The sequence below is a fragment of the Acanthaster planci genome, linkage group LG02 (genome assembly GCF_054643075.1).
Source record: "Acanthaster planci isolate LZ-2023a linkage group LG02, COTS_SCS, whole genome shotgun sequence".
NCBI classification, from domain to species: domain Eukaryota; kingdom Metazoa; phylum Echinodermata; class Asteroidea; order Valvatida; family Acanthasteridae; genus Acanthaster; species Acanthaster planci.
Window position 1 is genome coordinate 22,341,547 of NC_141778.1, and position 25,804 is coordinate 22,367,350.

Sequence of the window (25,804 nt, forward strand, 5' to 3'; positions counted from 1 at the left end):
CGTCCCGTACATATATATACATATAATGTAGGAGCCAGTTATTGTAGGAACTAGGAAGTTATATTTTGATCTGGCAATTTTTTATAAAGTGGATGATATGAGGGATATTGTTTTGTGACTGGAAGATGTTAGTTAAGGTAAAATCATTAGAACTGAGATTGAGGGATTTGGGGAGATTTATTCTGTTTTTGTTTTTTTTTTTTGTTGCAAATTTAGGCCTATTACAAGGTATGAGACAATGTGCAACCGTATCATATGTAGGCCTACGACAGAAGTCACAGAGGCCATCAGGATGTTTTCCAATTTTATGTTGAAAGCTATAGAGGTTAATTAATACAAGATCCCAGTCTTAAGCTATGGATAATAATTGTTGCCACCTTGGGAGATTCCAGGACTGTATTCTAAGTAATGCAATAGGTTGGATAGTTTTAAGTTCTGAATTCTTAGTATCATTCCCGGTTGTTGCCAGTTGTATTTAAGATGATTGACAAGGTCATGTTTTACTTCAGTGTCAGTTAAAGGCAATTTGACATCGATGTTCTCTTTCTGGCTAGCTTTTTTGGCGATTTGATCCACTCTTTCATTTCCCTTAATCCCACAGAGACCAAGGATCCACTCAAATGTGACATGATTGGCTTGATTTTGAATACTGATTAATTTATGATGAATATCTCAAATGATTTTATTTGTAGGGACAGGCTGAGAAAAGAATTAAATGCTGCCAGAACCCGTACATTTATCAAAAATTAGTACCAAAACCCTAAGAAAGCAACACCAGCAAATAAAGGATGTCGGGACCGTAAGGCTTTTGATTTTTTTTCTCCTCAAGATCATGTTAAATGAGCTCGAAGCCACATTTGCTTTTAAATTTGCCCCCCCACACACAAAGCAGAATATACCACTGAAGAGTACCCTGTTTCCCACCAGAAACGTATAAAACAAAAAAATACTAACAAAAGAGAAAAGAAATTGGAGTCTGCAGCTATGCCATCCAGTCCCATTAACCCCCCCATGTTGAGAATGCTAGCTATGTCATGGGTGGGTCAGCAAGGCAATTAATGCCAGTCTAGGGTCGTGACAAAGGGGCCTGCCTAGTGTGATGGTGGATAGGAAATTGGATAATAGCACAAAGTGTGTAAGTGGTGAGGTGAAAAATTAGACTCTGGCTCTGTTTTCTTCAAAGTTTTTCCCCCAAGCCCAAAGTATATAATCGTACTGAACAAAATGTACAGGGCGACCTTTTCCATAATAAACTGGCAATCAGCACAACCATTACAGACTGACTTCAAGAATAACTGTTTCTACTTTTACATATCAAATATTTATTCAAAATAAACATGGAGGTTACCGTACATTTCAGTCTGTGCAGATTTGACTGGTTGACTTCCACATAATGGGCTAATGTAAGAGACTAAGTATGGATGAAATGTGCTCAAGTTCCATGCAATCAATCAAAATCCTTCCACCTGTAGCTCTTACATATAACCTGATTTACAGTGTGTTGCAGGTTTCCAAAAGTACTGGAGGATGACCAATGGGTTATGCCTGTACATTTGTTGAGGCGAAAAGTACATACTGTAAATCCTAGCTGTCATGGTTTCCTGGGAAATTTTGTATTAAGCACTTTATATATATATACTGCAAGTTGCAATAAAAAACACTGCTTTTTAATTTTCAAATTACATCATGCAGTACTTCTCTTTAACCTTTTTACATAAACAACTTTTTGCTATCACATAGAACTTAAAGAATACGTAATTACTACAAGCAATTGCGACCTGTTATTAGTTTCTCCAAGTGGAGGCAGGGCACGAAGCAAGTGTAGTGGCTGCAATGCCAACCCCTAACATACATTAAATTAATATTACCTGTCAGCAAAGTCAGCACCATCTAGTGTCACAGGGGTTCTATGATTGTTGTTTTCCTGACTATGCAGCTTCTGTTCACAATCTACCCCCCCCCCAAAAAAAACCAATTTAAGAAACATTTTCTAAGTACAGTGTGCCTGTATTGCATTTTCACATATTTTACAATCACACTGCAGGAGAAGGTATTATTGACCTTAACATGAAGAATATGGAGAATTGAGGGGAGTCAATTCATACTCTCAGGAAGATGAGACACAAACAAACGGAAGACGTGGCCACACTTTAAAAACTGATTCTGCATGTACATGTTTGTGTGTCTTTGTTTGTATGCATGCACTACATATACTTCTAACTGATGTCAACCAATTCCAATGATAGCTATAAGAATACCACTGGAAAAACTTACAAATTCAATAAGCCAGAAAATACTTCAGACATGTAGGTTACATGATAGTTACAGCTATAGACTTGTAAATCCTATATCAATAGTTCATCTAATGTCATATCGAAATGGAAAGACCCTGGAAACATAGAACACTAAACTTTAGCCAAATTAAATCAGTTCAGTTAACACCTTCAAAGGTTTCTTCTCTTACTTTATAATCAAAAAGTGTGCAAGTACAACCCACACAGGCTGGCACAATTCAGTCACTTGTGTACATCCTGTCCATGCCCACTTGGGCCTGTGAGTGACCAAAAGAGGGTCCTATTTTTCTCAGGCTGAAGGCCAAGGGAAATAGGACCCTCTTCTAGTCACTTACAGTCCATCAGGGTGCAAGGACTCGTACAAGCGACCTCACTGTGGGTCCATATGTGTATAATATTATGTGAAGAGTTACCGTAAGTATGCCTACCCCAAAATCTCACACAGCATAGCTGGTAACGAAAAGGCTACAAATATTGTATCCACTAACACTCTCTACTTACAATAAAACAACTTTTAAAAACATCAGTAATTAAAGCTTTCCCTCTACTTCAAAAGCTCAGAATTTGCGAATGAGATCGATTTCTTTTATTTGCTCTTTATTTTCTCCACAAACTGTAACCATGTCATGAGCACTCCAACTTCACATGCACTGGCAGGGGCTCTATGGGGCCGACGATCTGATCAAGTCCAACTTGATCAAGAAAGTTCCCTGGCTGGACTTCAGTGTGGACCTCGAGGCATCCAAAATGGTTCCCTGCTTGGTATTCAGTGTGGACCTTTGGGTGTCCCAGATGGTTCCCTGACTGACCTTCAGTGTGGACCTCCAACTGACGTAGTAAGTCTTGAACATGGGAAAATGAAATTTATATTTCAATATCACTCGAGTGAAAGCAGCAGAATGACATAAATGAATCCTCTAGGCCAAAAGCACAAACACAAGGACAGTCGAACATGCTTCATCAGAAATGCTGTTTTAAACTGATATGGTTTCAGCAACAAAAGGAGATTTCTTTGTACACGTAGATATGATATTTTATACAAACGTATACCATGATTTGTAAATTATTTAAATCGTTCTAGTAAAGTTCTGCACATCTGTAAGAGCTAAGGTACATGTACATTTTTTCAGTTGCTAAGGCAGAAATAAAGTGTAAATGGGTAAAAATAAACAATGAAGCAAAGGCTTTTATGTTTCCTTTGATAAAAGAAGAATTGAAATAATTTGGCAGAAAGTAATTGAAAACTTCCATACTCATTGTGAGAACAAATTCATTAGACGTTACCATGCTGTGAGGACTCCCTGGTGGTTTCTTCACAGGGCTCCAACCTCACAAGAACTGGTAGAGATTCTACTGGGTTGACACTCTGATCAAGTCCAACACGTCCAAGATGGTTCGTTGGTTGGTCTTCAGCGTCGACCTCCTTGTGTCCAAGATGCTTTCCTGGCTGGTCTTCTGTGTGGACTTCCAGGTATCTCAGATGGCTCCCTGGCTGATCTTCAGTTTTAACTTCCAGCTGATGCAGTAAGTCTTGTATAAGTGAAACAACAAAATTTTATTTTCAAACCGCTTCCTGCCGGGGAGCCCAGTTTCAGACAAAAGAGCTGGTCTGTGTAACAAAAGACTGTACTTGGAACAAAGGACCTCCTGCTAGGAAATGCCATCATTTTTTGACTTCCATTTTTCGAAGGTAATCCGGCACTGTTTTGAAACAGTAAACCACTGTTTTGGCAGGGTTCCCCTTAGTAGTCGCCCGCTAGCCAAATGCGAGTGAAAACAGTCACAGGCGAGTCAAAACACTTCCCGCAGTCGTCCCGCGGGCGAGTTAAACATTCCTTGTTTTTCTGATGTGATTAAAGAAAATAAAACAAAGTTTTGATTTCAAAGCTTAACCTTTTGTCTGTCATGAATGTAACTTTATTTTATTGGAATCAAATAAACCCAAACATCGCTTCTGATACGCACCTGGGATTACGTGTACATTGTACCTAGTGCCAATCATCAACGCATCAACAATAGTTTCTCCAGTAGTCAGTGACCTCTATACATGACCAATATAATTAACATACAATTCGTACTGCGAACCAGATACCAAAAACCGATACTGCGTCCATAGACTGGTGCAATCCGGTTCATAAGTGACTTCGTTGTACCACTGATCGCAAGCCCCTCATTGGACAATCATGCAGGGTGAGTGAGTAAGGAATGGGAACCAGTCTACCCACGAACTGCTATCAACCTACGTGATAGCGGTTGATAGAAACGCCTTGGTAGACCAACCTTCTTAAGTCAAAAACCTGCTTTAATTGTTATGTTTTTTTCCACACATTTCATGGGCTAGTAAAAATCTCTGTGAGCTAGTAAAAATCACAATTTACTAGTCCGGCCGGCTACTGTCAGAAAAAATAAGGGCAAGCCTTGGTTTTGGGCATAGTGTGCCGCGGATAAGCACCACGGACAAAAGTGCCTAAGCTGCTCGCTAATCCAGCCACGTACGAAAAGATGCTACTGGCATTAACTGGAACAAAGGAGATTATGCAACACCTCAAAATTCTGGGCTCTCTTTTACAGGGCTGCAGGCCTGGGCTGAATACTTGGGCGTCAATGAAGGTGGCTGACAGATTTAAGTCGCTAGCAGAGAGTCATTTATGTGGGTGTAAATGTTCGGTAAATGAACACATAAATTTTTGAAGAATTTTGAAAGGGAAAATCTTGAAAAGGTCCTGCAATCACATCCCACTCAAGAGAAATCCACCCGTTAGGTAGTGGTTAATATCACTTGAAGTGGATGAATTCCTTTCTGAACCCAGTACATAAGCAGCGAAATGACATGAATGAATCCTCTGGGCCAAAATATCACCAACTCTAGGATTCTCAAACAAGCCTTTTCATTTATTTGTTTTGTTTCCATAACCAACAGCGAAGAAATCGCCATTTACAGGTTAGGTATTAAAAATAAATATAAATACAAAAGACAATAACTAACCCTAATTGCGATAAAAAATAAAAATGTTCAATACTTACAGGTTTCATAAAAAAGTTAAAAATTAAAAGTGAAAAAATTAAAAAGTACAAATCGTAAACCATATGCTGAGGGAAAAAAAAAAGAGTCCGTCTTTTTCAGTAATGTATGCTGAATTTTTATTCTTACAGAAGCAACATAAAGCAAAAATACAAGTTAGGCATAAAAGTGAAACTTTTGAACCAAACACCACTGCAAAGAGTTTCGTTCACACAAAATTCACAAATTTGAGTTACCATGTTGTGAGGACTCCCTGTTAGCCTCTTCGCAGGTTTCCACCTTCACAAGCACCGGCACGGGATCTACAGGGTCGACAATCTGCTCACGTCCAACTTGTCCCAGATGGTTCACTGGCTGGTCTTTGTTGTGGACCTCCAGGTGACGCAGGAAAGCATGTACATGGGAAAATGATTCACTGCAAATGCTGCAGGAATACGTGTAGGTTTTCACTTTCTTGGACGAGGGCTTCTGCTTTTGTTGTGATTTGCTCCGCACTGGATCATGACTTTGTTCGGGGACAGCTTCAATCTTACAGGTTCCAATTGCTTTTCCTGCATGTTGAAGACTTTGGTGACGTTGAAAACTACTTCTATGTGCAAACGTTTTATGGCACATGCCGCACTGTGTGTAAGATTTGAGCAGAGAGTGGACCTTTAGGTGACGCTGTAGGTTCCCCTTCTGGGTGAAAGCCCTACCACAAGTGCCACACGTGAAGGGCTTCTCGTTAGCGTGGATCATCTGATGTCTGATGAAATTTGATTTTTGAGAGAAAGCCAAACTGCAAATTTCACAGACAAACGGCTTCTCTCCAGTGTGGGTGAGCAAGTGTTGCTGAAGGTTCCCTCTTTGTGTAAAGGCTCTGTCACAAATTTCACAGACGAATGGCTTCTTGGTTGTATGCACAAATTGATGAGCCCTCAGCTTGTCACGTGTGGTGAATCCCCTGTTACAAGTGTTGCAGCAAAAAAGTTTCTTTCTTGTATGCGTCCTGCAATGAACCTCCAGTTTACTAGGGTAAGAAAATTCCCGTTCACAAAATTCACACTTCAACTGATTTTTTCCAGGCCCGCCGCGACTGATTCCCCATTTTCTGTCGGCTTTGTCTGATTTTAACCCTTTACCTTGAGAACGCTGCTGCAGATGAGTTTTAAGGTTGTCATCTTGTTTGACAGTCTTGCTGCGGAGGTCACGGGTAAATGGCTTCTCTACAGTGTGGGTCAACCGATGATGTTTTAGGGTGCTGCTGGTGCGAAACATTTGGCCACAGATGTCACACACCTGTGGCTTCTTTTCCCGGTGGGAATTTTGATGCGCTCTAAGAAGACTGTTGTCGGCAAATGATCTGTTGCACAAGTTGCAGACAATGTGCTTCTCTTGGTGGCGCCGTTTTTGATGGACCACAAGATTACTCCTTTGGATAAAAGCTCTGCCACAACAATCACAGGCAAAGGGTCTCTCTCCTGTATGAGTTTTCTGGTGAGCTGTTAAGACGCTTTTCTGAGTGAAGGCTTTCTTACAAATATTGCAAGCAAAAGGCCTCTCTCCAGTGTGGATTCTTAGGTGTCTTTTGAGGAAATGCCCTGACTTGAAGCCTTTGCAGCAAATGCTGCAAACAAACGGCTTTGGAAAGTTCCAACTGAGCCCAGGGTGTTTCCTGCGACAGTGCAACTTGAGGCTTCTTTCCCTCAAGAACGATCTGTCACAAACCTCACACAAGAATCGTCCAGTATGGTGATACTGATGAGTTGTCAGGTGACCCCTCTGGGAGAAGGTCTTGCCACAAACTTCACACATGAAAAGCTTCTCTGTTTGCAGTTTATAAACGTTTCTTGATCTCAGTTGTTTACAAGGAAGGTTGCACACAGATTTCTTTTTCCTTGTGCGCACTTTCAGATGCTTGTCTCCATCAACTTCCTTGCAGGACATCTCACAAGTTTCACAAGGATGTGATTTTTCAGCAGTGGGTGCAAACTCAAAGTCTTTCTTGACTGGCAAGGGATTTTCACAAGTGAGATTACTTCTCAAAGACTGCTTAGTGGCAGACATGTCACAGACAGATGCCGTTACTGCTGCATGGACGTTAAGGTGTTCGTCTAAATCAACTTTCAGACGGAACATCATGCCACAAGTTTCACAAAGGAGTGATTCCTCCTCGACACACGGTACCTGGCACTGCTCAAACTCCTCCTTGACTGACCAGACATTTTCACAAATGAGATGACATCCTGATGATAGCTGATTATCGGAAATGTCACAAACAAATGCCGACTCTTCTGTATGGACATTTCGTTGTTGGTATAGATCAACTTGCGGATGAAACACCTGTCCTTGAGCTTCAGGAGGAAATGCCTCCTTAACACAAGGTGGCTGGCACTGCTCGAACTCCTCCTTGATTGGAAAGGCATTTCCCCAAATCACATGAGATGATGGACAGCCATCAGATACCACTAGCGATGACATGGTGTGCTGTATTTCTCTGCGACAAGTGATGACGACATGTCCCAGCAAAGTTCCTCTTCTTGTCACAGGACAGGATTTCTGATTGCAAGAGAGAGAAAGAAACCAAAAAGGTAGTAGCCATTTCACACTCTCAATCAATATTTATAAACAGTTTCAACAAGTATTCTACTTCTTGATTGGAATGCTGCCAACTCAAACAGATGTTTGATGTTGTTAACTGTGCACATACCAGCTACAAACTTGTGCAACTACACATGTTTGCCAAGTACAAATACCCAGCTTGTGCTTGATAGGCCTATGCAAGCTTTTATTTCTCTGTGCCTTACCCTCTGCCTGCAACGAGCCAGTCAAGGACAGGTTTGCCATCCGACCGACTCAGATTTCCCTAAACGTGCTTACTGGAATTTGACTTGTAAAAAGAATAGGTCTATCAGGTGCAGAAATGATCCCAGAAAGAGTTCCATATAGGCCTTAGGACAACACTAATTTTCCCTTAAAAATGTCATAACAACCGACAGAAAGTGATAACTTGTCATGAAAAGTGAAATTCAGCCGAAAAAATTCCGAAACACTTACTTTGAAAACACTTAGGTTTTTCAGGCAAGTCTCGTAGGTTTGTGCACAGGCCGGGATTTGCAAACTTTGGGACCCCCCTTGTTTTTAGTTACTTTTATTAAAAAAGGTCGGCCCAGAAAAAGTGTGTTTCTAAGGCAATGTCTCTTGATTGTGATGACCCTATTTGTGTTACATTTGGAAGATTAAATCAGGAGAAAAATGCGACTTTCTTACCTATGTCTGTCAACGTATAAATGTAAGATCAACTGGATACACATGCACATGGCCGATTGGGTGACCTTTGGCAATGTGTGGCTGTTCTTTCCAATACTCATTACTCTCTAATCTGCCTTTCCCATGTTTCCAACCAATCAGAGATCCACTTCTAAGCAGACTTTCCAGTAACCAATCAGTGACATTCTCCAAGCTGGGTTTACAATATCACTGTGGATACATGTGTGCACGGTCTGGCAGTTATTTTCAATACTCTCACTCCCCAATTGGCTCATCGCAACCAATCAGAGATTGGCTTTCTAATTAAACTTTTCTATTACCAAAGAGAATCTACCAAGCACGTTTTGACGTTGTCGCCATTTTTTAAAAAGTGGATGTGTCCGTGCACAGTCTGTGTCGATGTCATCATTTTTACCCCATAATTTCCCCCAAAAAATCAAATCCTGCCCTCTTTCTAGAAAATTAACCCTGGAGTTTGATGAAATATCATTGGCATCTGGTAAGCCTGACAACTTAGGCTTAAATCTAATTCTTCCTTGGGTCAGCGCGGACATCCAAGAGTTTCACAAAATTGTGGGGAGCAACCACAGCGCGCCGATGAAAACAACTGCAACGAGCGCGCACAGACATGTATATGTACTGATCAAAGAAATGACTGTGTAACCCGATCCTCGGACTAGCTGGTGTGTGCGTATGTTGCCATGGTCACTGTTTTTACGAGCACAATGCCATTTTGTAAGAATGCCGGATGACTGCGCTGCCCCCTATGGGCCATAGGAAGGTTTACAAATGCCCACGGGCTAGGGGCATCATAGACCCGTAAACAGGTCCAAACGCAGTCCTCTATCATATACATGTATGACCGAGAATTATATGTCAGGCCCTAACTCAGTAAGGCACTAAGCCTTTGGAACAGCAACAAGTGTTGTCCGAAATATGGAACTTTCCACAATCCCTCTTAAGTTTCAACTCATTACTATTAGGATTTTGTTTAACAAGCAGGTCTAGCTAGGCCTAAGAGCCTTGCATACGCATTTGTAGTATGTACAGGTACAGGTATGTGACATCTGCCGCTCTGCTTAAAAGTCAGAGCGGATTTCACAAACTGCATCCGAGTTCTATCTCGTGAAGGTCACGTACCCCGGCCCGACTCCCTGAAAACCCCTGGAAAAATGCTTTTGCAGCATGGTTGCAGCTCCATGGTTGCAGGCACGGAAACAACTTCAAAAAACGAGGCTGAGAAATTTGCAAGCTTTTCTCAAACACTTCAGTTCAGATCACATTCATTCCAGTTTGAAATAAACTTCAGAAATAAACTGATATTCAGTAGTATTACTTTTACCTACCTTTGAACAACAGTAAGGTGCCGACTTTATATTTACGTTGCTACTGAGCACTCGTTACCCGCGAGTGCTTGGATTCCTATATGGTACCCATTTCTTAGTTGGGCTTATTTACGCTTGGGTTGGTAACCTAACAAACTACGTCGTCTGCCATATCATTTTGCCAAACCTTAAAAAAGTACCGGGGCTGGGAAAAATTGACATAAAGCTGTTTTGTATTCCGAATAAAAACGAATAATATAAAACGAATAAGCATTAAGTATGGATAGGGTAGTGGCATGGTAATTGGTGACATGGCTCATTTTCCAAATAGGTAGATGTTGCATCCAAAAATACAAGGCTGCTGTGAAAGGGATTTTTCAGCATTTTTCTGTACTTTACTGAAAGGCATTACAGCACTTTTTCAAATTTTTCATCTAACTAATTTCTTGGTGCCAAACACACACAAAATAATTAAATCCAATCTCCGGATTGATTTTAAAAAGCAAGTTTTGCTTTTTTTTGTATAGTGGTGCATGTAAATGGATCAGCAGCATCAGAAGTCCTTGTCATAAAGTTTGTGAACTGGAAGAATGGGGACTTTCTTCCTGAAACAGGCACCAAGAAAAAAATCAATGTTAAATCAGTTTTGAAGGTGGGTGAAAAGCTGTCTCAAGAGATTATAGGGGCATGAAGTATTTAAAAAATTACCCAAAAAATGAGACACACAACTGAAAAAAAGCAGATTTCATACCTGACTTGCTTTTTTCTGGCAACCATTCTGTTTCCCCACCCCTTTTCTGTTGTTGGTTTTAATTATGCAGCATATTTTGACTGTTACTAAGCATCAGATGTATGTGGTAAACACCAAAAGGTTCAACAAAGAAAAAGGCCTTAAAAAATTACTGCCTCCTCTCCATGAAATAAAAATCCAATCAAAATGTTTCACTCAGCCCAAAAGGGTTTATTTGAGGAAAGTACCCAAATCAGTTGGTCAGATAAATTAAACAGAAAAAAATGTCAGATTGCATATAACCATTACGTTGAAAAAACAAACAAACAAAAGACTGGTCGTGGTTAACTTTAAAGACGGGTATAGAATATGCTCTTCTTATGTTTATGGTTCACCTACATTTAGACCCCTCACCTCTTGTCAATAGTGGTCCAATTAATGATAAGGCACCTTAGTTAAGGTAGATTTGGTTTCAGACCTACAGAGTACATTTAGTACAGATGGATAGTTTCGCTCGTTGCCCAGCGAACAAACAGGGTAATGGAAAGGGCTGATGGCTTTGCACTGTGATTGGCTACTACGTGCACGACTTCCAACTGCGAGGTTATCACTTCCTGTTGCCAAGCATTATTTGAAGTTGTTGGTTAGCCAATGGCAATGCCTTAGCACAGGTCAAAGTGTCGGCTTACATCATAAAATAATTACCCACATTGCCCTGCGTGTCGTTAGCTGTGACCCCACATGATGTATTTCCTTCACGAAAATATGTGCTAGGTAATCGGCCCTTCCCAGCGCCCTGTTCAGGCACTGGGCGATAAGCAAAATAGATCATATCTGAGACAAATGAATACAAAAACGTCTGCAAAAAATTGATTAAAAGTTCTCAAACCAGAGACAACATGGCATCACCAATGTTCATTTTCTTTCACTCTGTTTGATACAGTTCTATAGGACTTGTTTTGAACAGTCTTGCTTGAACAGGAAAGTCATTGCAATCATATGTACAAGATAATTACAATAACAACAACTGAGTACAAACATAAGGGTTTCTTCAAGTGAAGATAGGGGTGTCAAATAAGGATTTCCCCTAGAAGATTAAACATGTTGACCAACATGCAAAGATCAGAAAATTGCATTGGGCCTGGCTTGCCCATCTACTGTTTGTCATCGTTCAAAGGGATCGCGCAGTTACATTCATCTACAACCTGTTTCATGTAGTCCTCCAGCCACCTGATTTATACCAAACGCTGTTGTGATGACAATCGGTAAAAGAAGCATGATTTCACATAATGCACTCATATCATCCTGTGTCAGTGTCACTTCTCTTTTTTCCCTGCATAAGTTGAGACTTTTTACACACCTCCTGCATCAACCTGTTTCACATCTTATGGCTGTAAAATTTAATTGAACCCAAATTGTGGTTTATGTACGTGTGGTTTGCACTTTATTCCATCCTCGGAAGCCTATGGCACCTCATCCACACACTGGAAGAGTAGGTTTTTCTGGCAATGGATGCTGGCACTGAACTGAGTTGTTGAGAAGTTGGACTGCTTCATTTGCCATGTGAAAAAACAATAATAAACCTTATTACAGGCCTTCCCAAAGAATCTGCTGTGCTATAAATGTACGTTTTAAAAAGACAGTGTCATAGATATGAGTTACATCAGCTCAATTGTTACTAAAAGGCAAAGGTGTCATATCATTTACATTGTAATATACATGTATGCATGTGTTAAACTGCTCTTAAAAGTATCACCAGTGATAACTTTCCCTCTGATACAAACACTACATTTTGTTGACTTGTGAAAAGTATTCCCCAAAATGATTTTAATAATAAATGAAAGCTTCTCTTAAAACATGCACAAAAAAATTTAGCTGTAACAATTTCTCCACAAAAATCAATGAAAAATGTCAATTCTTACAACAAAAAGTCCAGGTGCAGTATAAAGTTTCTGCATGTTATAAAAAAAAAACCACTGAACAAAAGCTTAGTTATCAAAGCAAAGCAACATTTATCTACATGTATACATTAGAGAACAGTGAGAAATAAAACTTTGTAATTGATTGCACTGATTGATTCAATAATTGTTAAAACTGGTTGAAACTATCGTCCATCGGTACTTTTAGCTTTAAAAAGGAAAATCAGAGAACAACTCTGTAAAAAAGGAAATTTAAATTGGGAAACCTCTGTAACCAATTAACTGCAGATTCAATAAGCATGAGAAGTTTTAATCCATTCTCTGGGCAAGTTTTCCTCTTTTTTTTCAATATGGCAGATCCAACATGCCTCCAGAACATTGTTTTAGGCTATTCGGAACTTAACATTCAAACTTTTCTGAAATTCACTACACCGTAAATAAACGTAATTAGGTACTTACTTCAAGAGGTTCACAGCCAATATGTTTATACATGACTGTATTTGTAAGAAAGTTAATATGAAGCAAAGTGAAGCAAACCTGTCGGTCAAAAACTACTTCAATAAATCGAATGAAAATGACATTTAACCACTTCCTACTGGGAACTCCGAAATCAGAGATGTATGGTTTATATGCATGGCCGGGGTATCCGAACTCGGACAAAGGAAACAGGGCCCTGTGACAAAAGACCGTACTTTGAACAAAAGACCAGGCTGCTGGGCATTACCAACATTTTTCACTGGCAAAAGTGGTGATAATCCAGCCTTCTTTTGAAACCGTATACCAGGGTTTGGGGCATTGAGAGCGAGCGGATTACCACCGGGGACAAAAGTGCCCCACCACCGCAGCGATGAGCCACACAGCACCGCTGCATGCTAATCTGGCCCCTATTGAAAAGAGGTCAGCAGTGCACTGAGCCAGGTTCGTGAACAAAAGACAGTTATACAACACCGCACAATCTGGGCTCTGTTTACAAGGCTGCTGGCGTGGCTGAAATACTCGGGCATCAATGAAGGTCACCTGTCAACTTAGAGTAGTGCCTAAAGATTACTTTGTGTGGCTATAAACGACCGTTAAATGAAATGATGAATTTTTGAAGGATTTTGAAAATGGAAAAAATGAGTCATGCCGGCCCAGCATCATCAACATTGAAAAATGCCCCGGAATGAAGTGGTTAAAGTTTGTTGGGAAATAACTTGACACTTTTGTATATTGGGGGGTGGAGAAGAGAACTACAAGATGCTACATGGAAACAAATTCAAATATCCTTGATATACTGTGTTATCTCCAAGCTGGTCTCTTCCCAGGGCTCCAACTTCACAGGCACTGGAAGAGACCTTACAGCATCTCTATTCTGATCAAGTCCAACTTGTCCAAGATGGTTCACTGGCTGGTCTTCAGTGTGGACCTCCTGGTGACACAGCAACTCGTACGCTTGGGAAAACAAACAGTAATTTGGAATGGATTGAATCCTCACTGAACCTAGCACTCATCAGTAAAATGATATAAATAAATCCTCTGGGCCCAAATCCCAAAACACCAGGACTGTCAAACATGCTGCATCAGAAATACTGGCTCCAACTGGTTTGCATTCTGCAACAGATGGAGATTTCACTTGTAAAAATGACATTATAAGTACTGGACGTAAATTATAAGATCTGGATGTGCAAAATATGGTCTGGTAATTCTAAACACCCGAATATTGCACATGTACACTCTTTCTGTGGCAGAGGCAGAAGGAATACAAAAAAGAAAGAAAGGTTAGGAAAACCACGGAAACTCTTTTAGGCTTTATGTAGTTCATATAGAATTACAATAATTTGGCTGAAAACTTCCAGAACCTTTCATATTTACTATGAAAATAAATTCATGTAACATTACCATGCTGTGAGGACTCGCTGGTGGTTTCTTCACAGGGCTCCAACCTCACAAGAACTGGTAGAGATTGTACTGGGTTGACACTCTGATCAAGTCCAACTTGTCCAAGATGGTTCGTTGGTTGGTCTTCAGTGTGGACCTCCAGGTGACTAACTGAGATGAGTACGTGGAAAAGCAAGCATTTATATTTGAATAACACTCGAAGTGGATCGGATCCTTACAGAAGTGGTTTGGTACCTTCCACAACTCTGCATGAAAGCAGCCAAATGACGTAACTGATTCCCTCTAGGCAAAATCATCAACTATGAGACTGCTAAACATACTTCATCAAAAATGCTCGCTTCAACTGGCTTTGGCTCAGATATCAATTTCAGAATGCACATGTATTTACATCATGTATACGGAGTGGTGAAGTGCTGAATACTTGTAAAATGCGTGTATTTTCATTGCAGTGGCAAAATAAACTCAAAAGCATTAAGGCATTGAGATAAGCCTTTCAAATCAAACATCCCTGCAAATCCCTGCAATGAATTTGGATCAAGCAGATTTTAAAAAGTTTCTAAGAAAACAACGGTTACCATGTCGTGTGGCCTCAGTGTTGGTCTCTTCGTAAGGCTCCAACTTCACTAGCACTGGCAGGGATTCTACAGGGTCGACACTCTGACCAAGTCCAAATTGTCCAAGATGGTTCACAGGCTGATGTTCGTTGTGGAACTCCAGGTGACGCAGGAAGGCGTGTACATGGGAAAATGATTCACTGCAAGTGCTACAGGAATAGGTTTTGACTCCAATGGGGAAGTTGCCTTGATCATGATGATCACGTTCGTGATTCCTGAGATGGGCTTCTTCCGAAAAGGTAATGCTACAGATGCCGCAAACGAATTTCTCTTTTGCCGCATGGCGAAGCCGATGAGGTCTTAGTTTGTCAGAGCAAACAAACCTTTTGCCGCAAATATCGCAGGAAAACCGCTTCTTTCTTTTTTCTCTAGGGACAACTCTCTTGACCTTTTTCTGGCTCTTGCTAGGGGAGGGTACTTTCTGTCTGCGCGAGCTCAACTTAGCAGACTTTGCCACCTTTTTGATGCGATGCACCCTTTGGTGAGTCACTGATAGACTATCTTTACATTTACGTGTGTGAGTTTTACCGTAGGCGCTGCAAGTGAATGGTTTCCCCTGTGGCCTCACAACTTCTCCATTCTTCTCAGTGTGCTGAGCCCTGTAGTGAAAAAGAAGACTACATTTTCGATTGAAGGTTTTAGCACAAATGCCACATGCATAAGGTGGAAAGTGGACTTTTTTGAGGTGCTTCTGAATTTGGTGAGTTGACAGACTACCAATCTGCATGAAGGTTTTGCCGCAGACGCTGCAGGTCAATGGTTCCCCCTGTTGCCTCGCTACATCTCCGTTCCTCCCAGTGTGCTGAGCCCTGTGGTGACAACGAAGACTACATTTCCGCTTGAAGGATTCGGCACAAATGCCGCACGTGTAGGGCATGGGTGAAGAGTGGACACCATCATGTTGAGGACTGCACTTCATAAGCTCCGATGAACCTCTCCTGAGTGATGGTGCTTGGCTGCTACCACAGGAAGATTTGTCTTCACCGACGTGCACCTTCAAGTGCTTTTTGAGAACGCTCTTCTGCCTGAAGCCTTTGCGGCAAATGTCACACACATATGGTCTCTCCTTACTATGGACCAGCAGGTGGGCCTGAAGTTTTGCTTTTTGTGTGAAAGTTTTGTTACAAATTTTGCACCCAAATGGCTTGGTTTTGGCATGTACAAATTGGTGGGTTGCCAGCATTCCCTTTGTGGAGAACCCCTTGTCACAAATAGTGCACACAAATGGTCTCTCCCCCGTGTGGGACCGGCGGTGAACCTCCAGCTGGCTGCGGTAGCGAAACTCTCGTACACAAAAGTCACATTTGAGTTGCTCTGCAGTGGGCCTCTCTTGACAGACTTTCTTTGCTGTGCCTGTGGTATCCGATGCAACTTTTTCACCTATGGGATACTGCTGGTGGGCTTGAAGGTTGCCTGTTTGTTCGATTGCCTTAACGCAGAGGTCATAGGTAAGTGGTTTCTCTCCAGTGTGGACCAACAGATGCTTTTTAAGGTGCCCTTTTTGTGTGAAAGTTTTGTTACAAAATTCGCACCCAAATGGCTTGGTTTTGGCATGTACAAATTGGTGGGTTGCCAGCATTCCCTTTGTGGAGAACGCCTTGTCACAAATAATGCACACAAATGGTCTCTCCCCCGTGTGGGACCGGCGGTGAACCTCCAGCTGGCTGCGGTAGCGAAACTCTCGTACACAAAAGTCACATTTGAGTTGCTCTGCAGTGGGCCTCTCTTGACAGACTTTCTTTGCTGCGTCTGTGGTATTCAATGCAACTTCTTCACCCATGGGATGCTGCTGGTGGGCTTGAAGGTTGCCTGTTTGTTCATTTGCCTTGCCGCAGAGGTCATAGGTATGTGGTTTCTCTGCAGTGTGGACCAACAGATGCTTTTTAAGGTTCCCTTTTTGTGTGAAAGTTTTGTTACAAATTTTGCACCCGAACGGCTTGGTTTCAGCATGTAAAAATTGGTGGGTTGTCAGCATTCCCTTGGTAGAGAACCCCTTGTCGCAAATGCTGCACACAAACGGCCTCTCCCCTGTGTGGGACCGGCGGTGGATTTCCAGCTGGCTTCGGTAGCAAAACCCTCGCCCGCAAAAGTCACATTTGAGTTGCTCCAAAGACGGTTTCTCTTGACCGACTACCTTTGTTGCGCCTGCTCTCTCAGATGTGATTTTTTTACCTTTAGAGTGCCGAAGTAGATGGGATTTAAGATTGCCTTTTTGTCTGAAAGCCTTGCCACAGAGGTCACAGGCATACGGCTTCTCTCCAGTGTGGCCAAATCGATGATGTTTCATGGCTACACTAGTGAAGAACTTCCGGCCACAAAAATCACAGGCATAAGACTTCTCTCCTGTGTGGATTTTCTGGTGCCCTCTCAGAGAGCTGCCGTCTGCAAAGAGTTTGCCGCAAGTGCCACATGCTATGCGCTTCTCTTCATGCTGCCGCCTATGATGGACCTTGAGGGCGCTTCTTTCAAAAAATGCTTTGCCACAGACACCACAGTTGAAGAACTTCTCACCTCGGTGGATCTTAAGGTGTGCCGTTAGAGAGCCTTTTTGCTTGAAGGCTTTCTTGCAGATATCGCAAGAGAAAGGTCTCTCGCCGGTGTGGACTCTCTGGTGCACGTCTAGACAGGCCCTGGACAAGAAGCCCTTGCTGCAAATGCTACAGATAAAAGGCTTTTCCATGACATGTCTTCTGCAGTGAGCTCTGAGCCTGCTCTCTGTTGTGAAGGACATGGGGCAGAGCTCACAGCCAAACTGTTTCAGATTGCGCCCCGGGTGCTGCATCTGACGGTGCAGTGTGAGGCTGCTCTCCTGGAGGAACAATTTGTCGCAAATGTCGCAGGCAAAGTTTCCGGGGTGTTCATACTGGTGCATTGTCAGCTGGCCCCTCTGTGAGAAAGTCTTGCCGCAAATTTCACACATGAACAACTTCTCCCCACTATGGAACCTCAAGTGGGCTCTCAGTGTGCATTTCGAACTCAGTTTCTTGCCGCAGATGTCGCACATGAATGGCCTCACTCCTGCGTGGCACTTCAGGTGTCTGCGTAGATCGGCCATCAGACGAAACCTTTTGCCACATATTTCACACAGGCGTGATTTCTCATCAGTGCCTGTGACTTGGCATTGTTCAAATTTCTCTGCGTGTGGAAAAGCATCTTTACCAATAACATGAACTAAAGGGCAGTCAGCAAATGCCTCTAGCGATGACATAGTGGGCTACTTTTTACTACTGTCTGGTGGGTAACTTCACTGAAAGGCTCACAGTCCAATTGGACTTAAGATCAGCTGTCATCAGTAGCATCAGTAGTGGGCAGAGCAAGGTCTCACTCCTGGTCACTGGACAGGAATTCTAATCTAAAGATACACAGAAAATAGGCTTTGGTAGTCAAAAACTCCAGAAACTTTCTTTCAAGTTTCAAGCCTTTGCGTATAAGAGCACGAGATCTACGTACATGTATGGTGCATAACTATGCCTTCGCCTGATAAGATATGACACAAAGCAGTATAAATGTGTAAAGAGGGCAAGTGGATTATAGTCAGGTTAGCTTGGGGTTAATTTCACTGAGCGTCCAAGCTCGGCGAATTTGCTTAGCAAAGAACATTGTTGCCACAGAAATTGTTCTATGTACATTTCTTGTGACTGGCACTCGGCCTGCTTACAATGTAGGCAACTGGACCTGAGCAGCTCCATGCAACTGACTATTTCAGTACAGGTATTTTCCCATTGGTTGCATGCATTTTGGCTAACACTCTAACAAGAGGTGGCACAGCCAGGATTCTCACTGAAGGGGGCAAGTGGGGGAGATGGATGTTACAGTTGGGGAGGGGCGGGGGCTCAAGTCCCAGTATGTTCTTGATAATACCATTATTTTCTGTAACAGTTTCCAGTTGGGGGATTTTTTTGAGGCAGTATGCACCCCCAAAGCACACCCCCAGCAATGCCATTGTCCAACACTTGTTGGACAATGAAATTAAGAGAAAGCGTTCACTTTGAACACACAAAAAAACTATTTCAATTTTGATATCATCAGTCTTGTGTACAATGTAATTTTTGTTCCACTCCATTTTTTACAGTAAACAGACGTGTATCAAAACTGATTGAAAATAGTTTCACTCCAGTTGTCGCCTGCATGTTGATTCCCACATACTCTGCACATGCCGGCTGTGACCAATCAATTTGCACAATCGCTCCTGCACTGCACCATCAACCATTCTTACAGAAAATATCAGATTTTTCCAACTCCTTTTCAAAACAGCCTTCCCCAAAGGTGAACAAGATAGCGTATCGGATCAGAAACTTGTGGTTCTAGTTTGAGCCGAAATTTGTTTTGATGATCAGTAATATGGATCCTGGTGTAAATAAATTGGGAACACTGCACTTTTTTGGAAAAAAATATTTCCACAAGAATTGTCAACATCAAGTTAGTCAACTGTACAGGTAATTATTTATAATTACTAATGATATCTTTTTAAAAGACCTCCACAATTATATGTGAACATATTTCAAGTGAGGGCGCTCTTTGTGTCAGTACACACAGTTTACAATTCAGGGTAGAATTCGAATAGGCAACTCATATGGAAGTCTTTTCCTTACATGACAGCCTCTGTGATACACTCACACTTCAGTAGGCCTCGACTCCGGGAGAAAACTTCCTTAGCTTATCAAAAATAAAAGCCATAATACCTCACACGCTCAGCTCCTATTTAGTCAAATACATGACACATGCACAGACCATAATTTTCCCACCACATTTTGCAATTGCTCTTAGGAGTAGAGTGTCAGTACAGTGTTGTATGTTACCTCCTCAACTCCACCTTGGTCACAACGGAATCTTCAGCTTCAACAAATAAAGAAGTAGTTGGCTGGTGTACTTCTGCCAAAAGATGCTCTGTTTATGAAGATAAACAAGAAAGATTAAGCTATCAGCTAGGAACTGCAACTCAGTGTTGACAGTGATGAAGTCTCAAAGTTGGACACATAATATGCTAAGCTTGCACAATTTTAAAATACAAATCAAATCAGGCATCCATCATCACCTATCATCTTAGTAACAGTACAAGGTCTACATGTATATGGGCACGGAGCATCCAATAACACAAAACAAAGCACAGATTATACCATGGTTTGTGTCCTTCCTCCATGATTATACATCATAATGTACGTCCTTTCCCCCAAGGTTACATTGTAGCCCTTTATGGACAGCAATCAGCCATAACTTTACTGCTAATTGCTGATCCGACATAGGGCTACAGTACTGTACACAGGTACAGTAAACTTCAGGGAAAGAGTTCCATATGCGGACAACACTAATTTTCCCTTAAATGTTGTAACGACTGTCAGAATGTAATAACATAGCCTATGTCCTAAAAAGTAAAATTTAGCTAAAAAAATTCCGAACCATTTACTTAGAAAATTCATCCACAATACTCATCAATAGGCATGATAGGTCTAACGTTAGTTTTTTTTCAGTTTTAGTTTGCTTTTTTTTTTTTGTTACAAAAGATGTGAAAAAAACTGTATCAAATTTCTCAGAATGCCAAATTAAACTGCCTTGGGTACTTACGCATTTGCCATGGGTTTGCTAGCCACAACTATGACTGGAAGAGGCCTCGGGCGTTAAAATGAATACTAGACAGTGCCAGAGCAGGGACGTAAACACGTAGCCGCGTTTTTATCTAAGACGTTGTTTTCATTTACATGTACATGTACAGTGTACATATGTACACGACGCGTCGTGCACTGTTCATGTATACTGAGCTAGGTACTAGGTAGACAACAGCTGCTTGAAATTATACTTTTGAAAAGCGCCCTCTACACATACAGCAGCCGCTTCCGCCGAATACGCGTCGTAGTACATACAGTGAGTAGAGTTAGCGCGCCGTTTGCCAGCCGGCCGAACCATGCAGGAAAGAGTGGTGGCCCAACCCACCCAAGTACCATGATGTGTTTACAGTATATTATAGAGTGGCCCTAGTATGGGGATATTGACAGACTCCCACTTCAAAAAATCTGTAAAAATACAAATTGAAGCTCATTTCCTCATTTTTAATTTTTCTTTTCAGTTTTAGTGAGCTAACCAATGAATATTGAAGATCGAAGTGGCTACTGTTAGTGTTACTGCAATCCTGCACATTTATAGTTGTAAACTATCAGCTTTCCATTTCCACCTATCGTTTTGCTTGTGGGGTTCAAATAAATTAGCTGATTGTGGAGTGGAAGAAAAAAAACTGTGAAGGAGATAAAAATTGGGGCGGAACTACTTTTTTAAAATGAAATTAATAGGTTGAGAAAGCCAGTTTAATTGGGTTTGAGGAACAAAATACCAATGTCCAATGTAAATTTAGCAAGCAAAAGAGAGGGGAAAAACATTGTTTTCTACAAATTAACTTAATGTTAAGTTTTTACTTCATTCACTGTTTCTGCAATTTTTTTTCTCTAAAAATGACAGTCCAAGTTTTTCATCCCTGAAAATTACCCACTGCCTACCCTCCCCTCCCAGGAAAGTACCATTTCAAAAGTTTTAGCATTTTCAATTCTTTCAAAAAAGTTCTGTGTGATCTAACAGACTACCCAGCCTTGGATCTCGGGTGTATCTACTTGAATTCAGCCAGCACAAAATTCAGAAGCTCTGTCATAAAATATGCAACGGAACAGAGTCATTGTTCCACGCCATCCACCTACATCATCTTCAGGTATTTCCATGTTAGAAATCTTCCCTACTTCCCTCTTTTTCAGTCTTAAAAAACACATCGACCCAAAGTCAATGGAAATCATCGTCACATTTTATGTCAGAGAAGCATTTCAATTTGACAACTGGCAAGACCACAACTGGCAGTGATCATTTTAATCATAAAAGAATGGGCGGCACCGTATCAATTTAGAAATAAGTGAATTATAGAAACCCAGTAATTTCTACATCATGTACTCATAAAACGCAACATTCAAGGTCAATTTAAAGCTAACAATAGGTACATGTATACAATATAAAAAAATCTTGTTTTGGAAGTTATCTGCTAATTTTGGAATAAACCAATGAATAAATTGCTGAAAACATTCTCATTTCTACTGACTTTGTCCACCTCCACATAACTCTTGCATGTATGCAATTACTCCAGCAAAACAGCAGGTGGGATACGGAACTTTTCCACAACTGTGGCTGGGATTTTTTTTAATGAGCAATAAACTGGTACAGAGATTTATTCAGGGGTTGCAGGAAAAATGTTTAATGTTTTTGCAAAGAAAAGAAATCTCCAGTCCATTCCAACTGCCACTGTCACCAATAATTTTATTTGGTAACAGATGGAATGTTCCATTCCACTTGTTCCTTCTTGGAATGGAACATTCTTCTGTCACACATGAAATTACTCTCGCCACTAGAAGTGATGCACTCGTAAACATCCATAATTTGTATGCTACCAACACAAGACTGACGTTTAAGTTTATGTTTTAAACATTTTTCAGAACGTTTGGTATTTTTCATTTTCTCTCTTTCTTGTTAACCAGATTCTCATTTCACGGGAAAGATTGACAATAAGACAAATGAAATTCATTACACCTTCTAAACCACTTGAAATCTAAAGACGATGGAAGAAAGAAATACACCAAATATGTATGCTGACCTGAGATAAATTCTCTTGGTTACATTCCAAATGAACTCAGAGTTGAAGGTACGAGTCTGAGAGGCAAATTACCTTGGCTTTTGAACACTAACCCCCTTTGGGTTTTCTCAAGGTACCGGTATCCTGTTGAACTCGACAGTATCCAGTGACATGTGAAGCCTGCCGAGTCTGACAGAATCCAACAGCTAGCATAAAATGCCTTTCGATAACTGCTCACCTCACCTGTGTTTCCCTCATCATGGAGTATTTCATACTTAATGCCCCTTCCAATGGGCGACTTCTGAGATGCTTGGTGGTGGTAAAAACGTACATGTGTACTGGTACCCGGGAGGCAAGTGGCCAGTCTACTATTATTTAAAACATCATCTTGAGCGTGTACACAAGTAGTAGCCACCCTAACTGTGGGCGATTCACTATGGTGCCCCTCCAAGAGTTTGCAACGCATTGGCCAATCACAGCGCACAAAATGTGTCGACCCAATGCGTGTTTGGAAAGGGTGGACAGATTTTGCGCGTTGTGATTGGACAACAAGCTGCAAACTCTTGGAGGCACACTACTGTGAATTGCCCGTATTGCCTCAAAAGTCTCCCAAGTCCTCTGCATGCTGAAAAGTGTGGCATATTCCACATGTTTCACTTCCTGTAAAGTGAAAACCGGAGGTGCAAGCTAAAACAGCGATGAAACTGTCTAATTCCTTGTCAACTGATATCTATCACAGCATTCTCTTGGTCAATTTCACAAGCACTTAAGTATTCCACGGTAAAACGAAGTTTCATTGCACGTCAATGACATAGTTGGACCTTAGTGCATGTATTTTTTCCAACATTCTTCCTTAGTGGCCCTCATTCTGCAGCATGGAGCCTCTGATGCCTCTTCAGAGTACCTCCCTGAGAGAAAGCTTGTCCACACGTAGGGCAAACAAATGGTCTCTCTCCGGTGTGAGTCCTCTTATGACTTTGCAGGTTCCCCTTCTGGGCAAAGGTTCGCCTACAGACATCACAGGCGAATGGCTTTTCCACCGTATGGGTTGCCTGGTGGCTGATCAGAGTTTCTTCAAGGGCAAACGATTTGCTGCACACGTCACAGACAAACGGCTTCTCCTGGGTGTGGAGCCTCTCGTGAGAGCGCAGATTGCAACTGTGGGCAAAGGTCCTGCCGCACATTTGACAAGCAAACGGTTTCTCACCGGTGTGGGTGCGCTGGTGACTGTACAGCCCTCCTCTGTCAGCAAAAGCTTTGCCGCAGATGCCGCACAGGAATCGCTTCTCTCCAGTGTGGACCACCTGGTGCCTCTGCAAGCAGTGCTTGTCGGTAAAGGCTTTGCTGCAGACGTCGCAAATGAACGACTTGATCACTGGCCTGTGGACACTCTGGTGTCTGTCCAGCCCACCCTTTTGGGCAAAGCCCTTGCCGCACGTTTCACAAATAAATGGTTTCTGTCCAGTATGGACCCTCAAATGGCAACTCAGAGACGTTTTTGATGGGAAAGCTTTTCCACACAGATCACATGGCAAGGCTTTGGCACTTGTATGCATCGTCCTCCAAAGATTGAACTTAAATCTTTGTCAATTTGTCAAGAAAGTGTCTAAGATTTATCTTATGTGTGAGTGTTTCAGTTGTAAACTGGTGATGAAGAATTCAGCACGTCAGTAGGATGGAATCTCCAGAGTCAAACATGAAAGACTTGAGTCACCTTTCACATTAAACAGAGACTCTGTATTGGAAAAAGAGTATATAAATCAACATCACAATACACATGTACTTTTGTCTTATGAGATTTGAAGTCTTCCGTGGTGAAAGTGACAAGCAAAGCTAATAATTATAGTTCAACAATGCACATGGTCCAACCATCTGTTCCTTGATCCAACCAATGTAAAAATGAAGACTGATGTTGGGGCATTTGAAACTTTCAAATGGCTCTTGTAACATTTTAACAGAAAAATCAGAGTTGTCCGTATACCGAATTCTTTTCACCATGAGAAAGTGATAACATGTTCTAAAAAGTCAATTGGAATGAGTTCCATATACACTGTAGGCCTAAGGACAACACTAATTTTCCCTTGAAATGCTATAGGCCCCTAGCAGCCATCAGAAAGTGATAACATGCCCTAAAAAGTGAACTTAAGCCTTTGAAGAGAAAATTCCGAAGCGTTTACTTAGTCTTAGAACTTTGTCTTAGGTTTTTTGAGACACTAGGTTTGTGCACAGGGGCATCAAGTGTAGTACTGATGTACTGATGCATAGTTATTCCCAACCTGTTAGCCACCAGAAAGCAAAAACATATCCCGAAAAGTTCCATTTAAGAAGGAAGAAACCAAGTCGATTACTTAGAAAACACTGATTTTTTTTCAGACCAGTCCCGTAGGTTTGTGCACAGGGAGTCAAGTGGCATAAAATATTGAAGTGTTTACTTAGAAAATACTTGCAACAATTAGAACTGACTTAGTATTTTTCAGACCACAAAAAGAGTAAGTTAGACCACATGGTTAGACCATGGAGCCATTAATTTAATACATGTGGCTCCATGGTTACATTTATGTCCTGGTGGATATCTTTCCACACAACAAATTTACACCATTCATACTTACGTGTAAACCGCACAATTAGGTGATGTATTTTTGTAGCTCGACTGGTCAGAGGTTCAAGATCAATGTTAAAACATGACATGCGTGGTAGAACGCAGGCAATCGACATATTAAGTCATAACGACGGACATTACGGCCGTAGTAGAAGTTATCAACAACTTGAACGTTCGAGCATGGGACAGACCAGCAGCGCACTAATGCACTGTGCATACATATACATGTACATGTATATCTACATATTGTCAGGTCAACTCGCCCCCTGACCAACTCGCCCCTTACCGAGTTGACCTACGTACATAGTACATGTACATGTACAATCGAATCACGTAGCGCAGCGTGACAAGGCCTAGTGATTTTATGTCGTCAACCTTGTCCCTCGACATTCGACCTCTAGAGATTCAAAATGGATTGTTGTCATGCTGCTCTACGAGCACTCAATGCAGAGTCTAGTCGGGGTCGAAGTTAAAAAAGGCGAGGAAAAAATTAAATCACTGTCAACATGGACTTTTAAGGGGGTGGGGTTATCCATTTCCTGGGAGAGGGACATGGATTCACTGATAACCATTTACA

At 41.5% G+C, this 25,804-nt stretch overlaps 1 protein-coding gene across 1 annotated transcript; it reads right to left on the reverse strand.

The window, feature by feature from the left end:
- Nucleotides 1–1,298: 1,298 nt before the first annotated feature.
- Nucleotides 1,299–25,696, reverse strand: LOC110976200 (uncharacterized). The gene is made up of 5 exons (XM_087148871.1): nt 25,238–25,696; nt 23,495–24,363; nt 14,993–18,245; nt 14,418–14,567; nt 1,299–3,136 (listed from the first exon to the last, which is right to left on the reverse strand). The coding sequence occupies exons 2-5, from the start codon at nt 24,182–24,184 to the stop codon at nt 2,919–2,921; spliced, it is 4,311 nt and encodes a 1,436-aa protein (XP_087004997.1). The 5' UTR covers nt 24,185–24,363; nt 25,238–25,696; the 3' UTR covers nt 1,299–2,918.
- Nucleotides 25,697–25,804: the final 108 nt, after the last annotated feature.

Bases quoted from the DNA above. Each gene is read 5' to 3' on its own strand.
- LOC110976200 (XM_087148871.1), bottom strand. From the start codon at position 24,184: ATGCATACAAGTGCCAAAGCCTTGCCATGTGATCTGTGTGGAAAAGCT. The intron at 14,568-14,992 runs GTAACCGTTGTT...TACTCATCTCAG, and splicing joins CACTGAGGCCACACGACATG to TTAGTCACCTGGAGGTCCAC. The intron at 3,137-14,417 runs GTAATGTTACAT...CCCATGTTCAAG, and splicing joins CAGCGAGTCCTCACAGCATG to ACTTACTACGTCAGTTGGAG.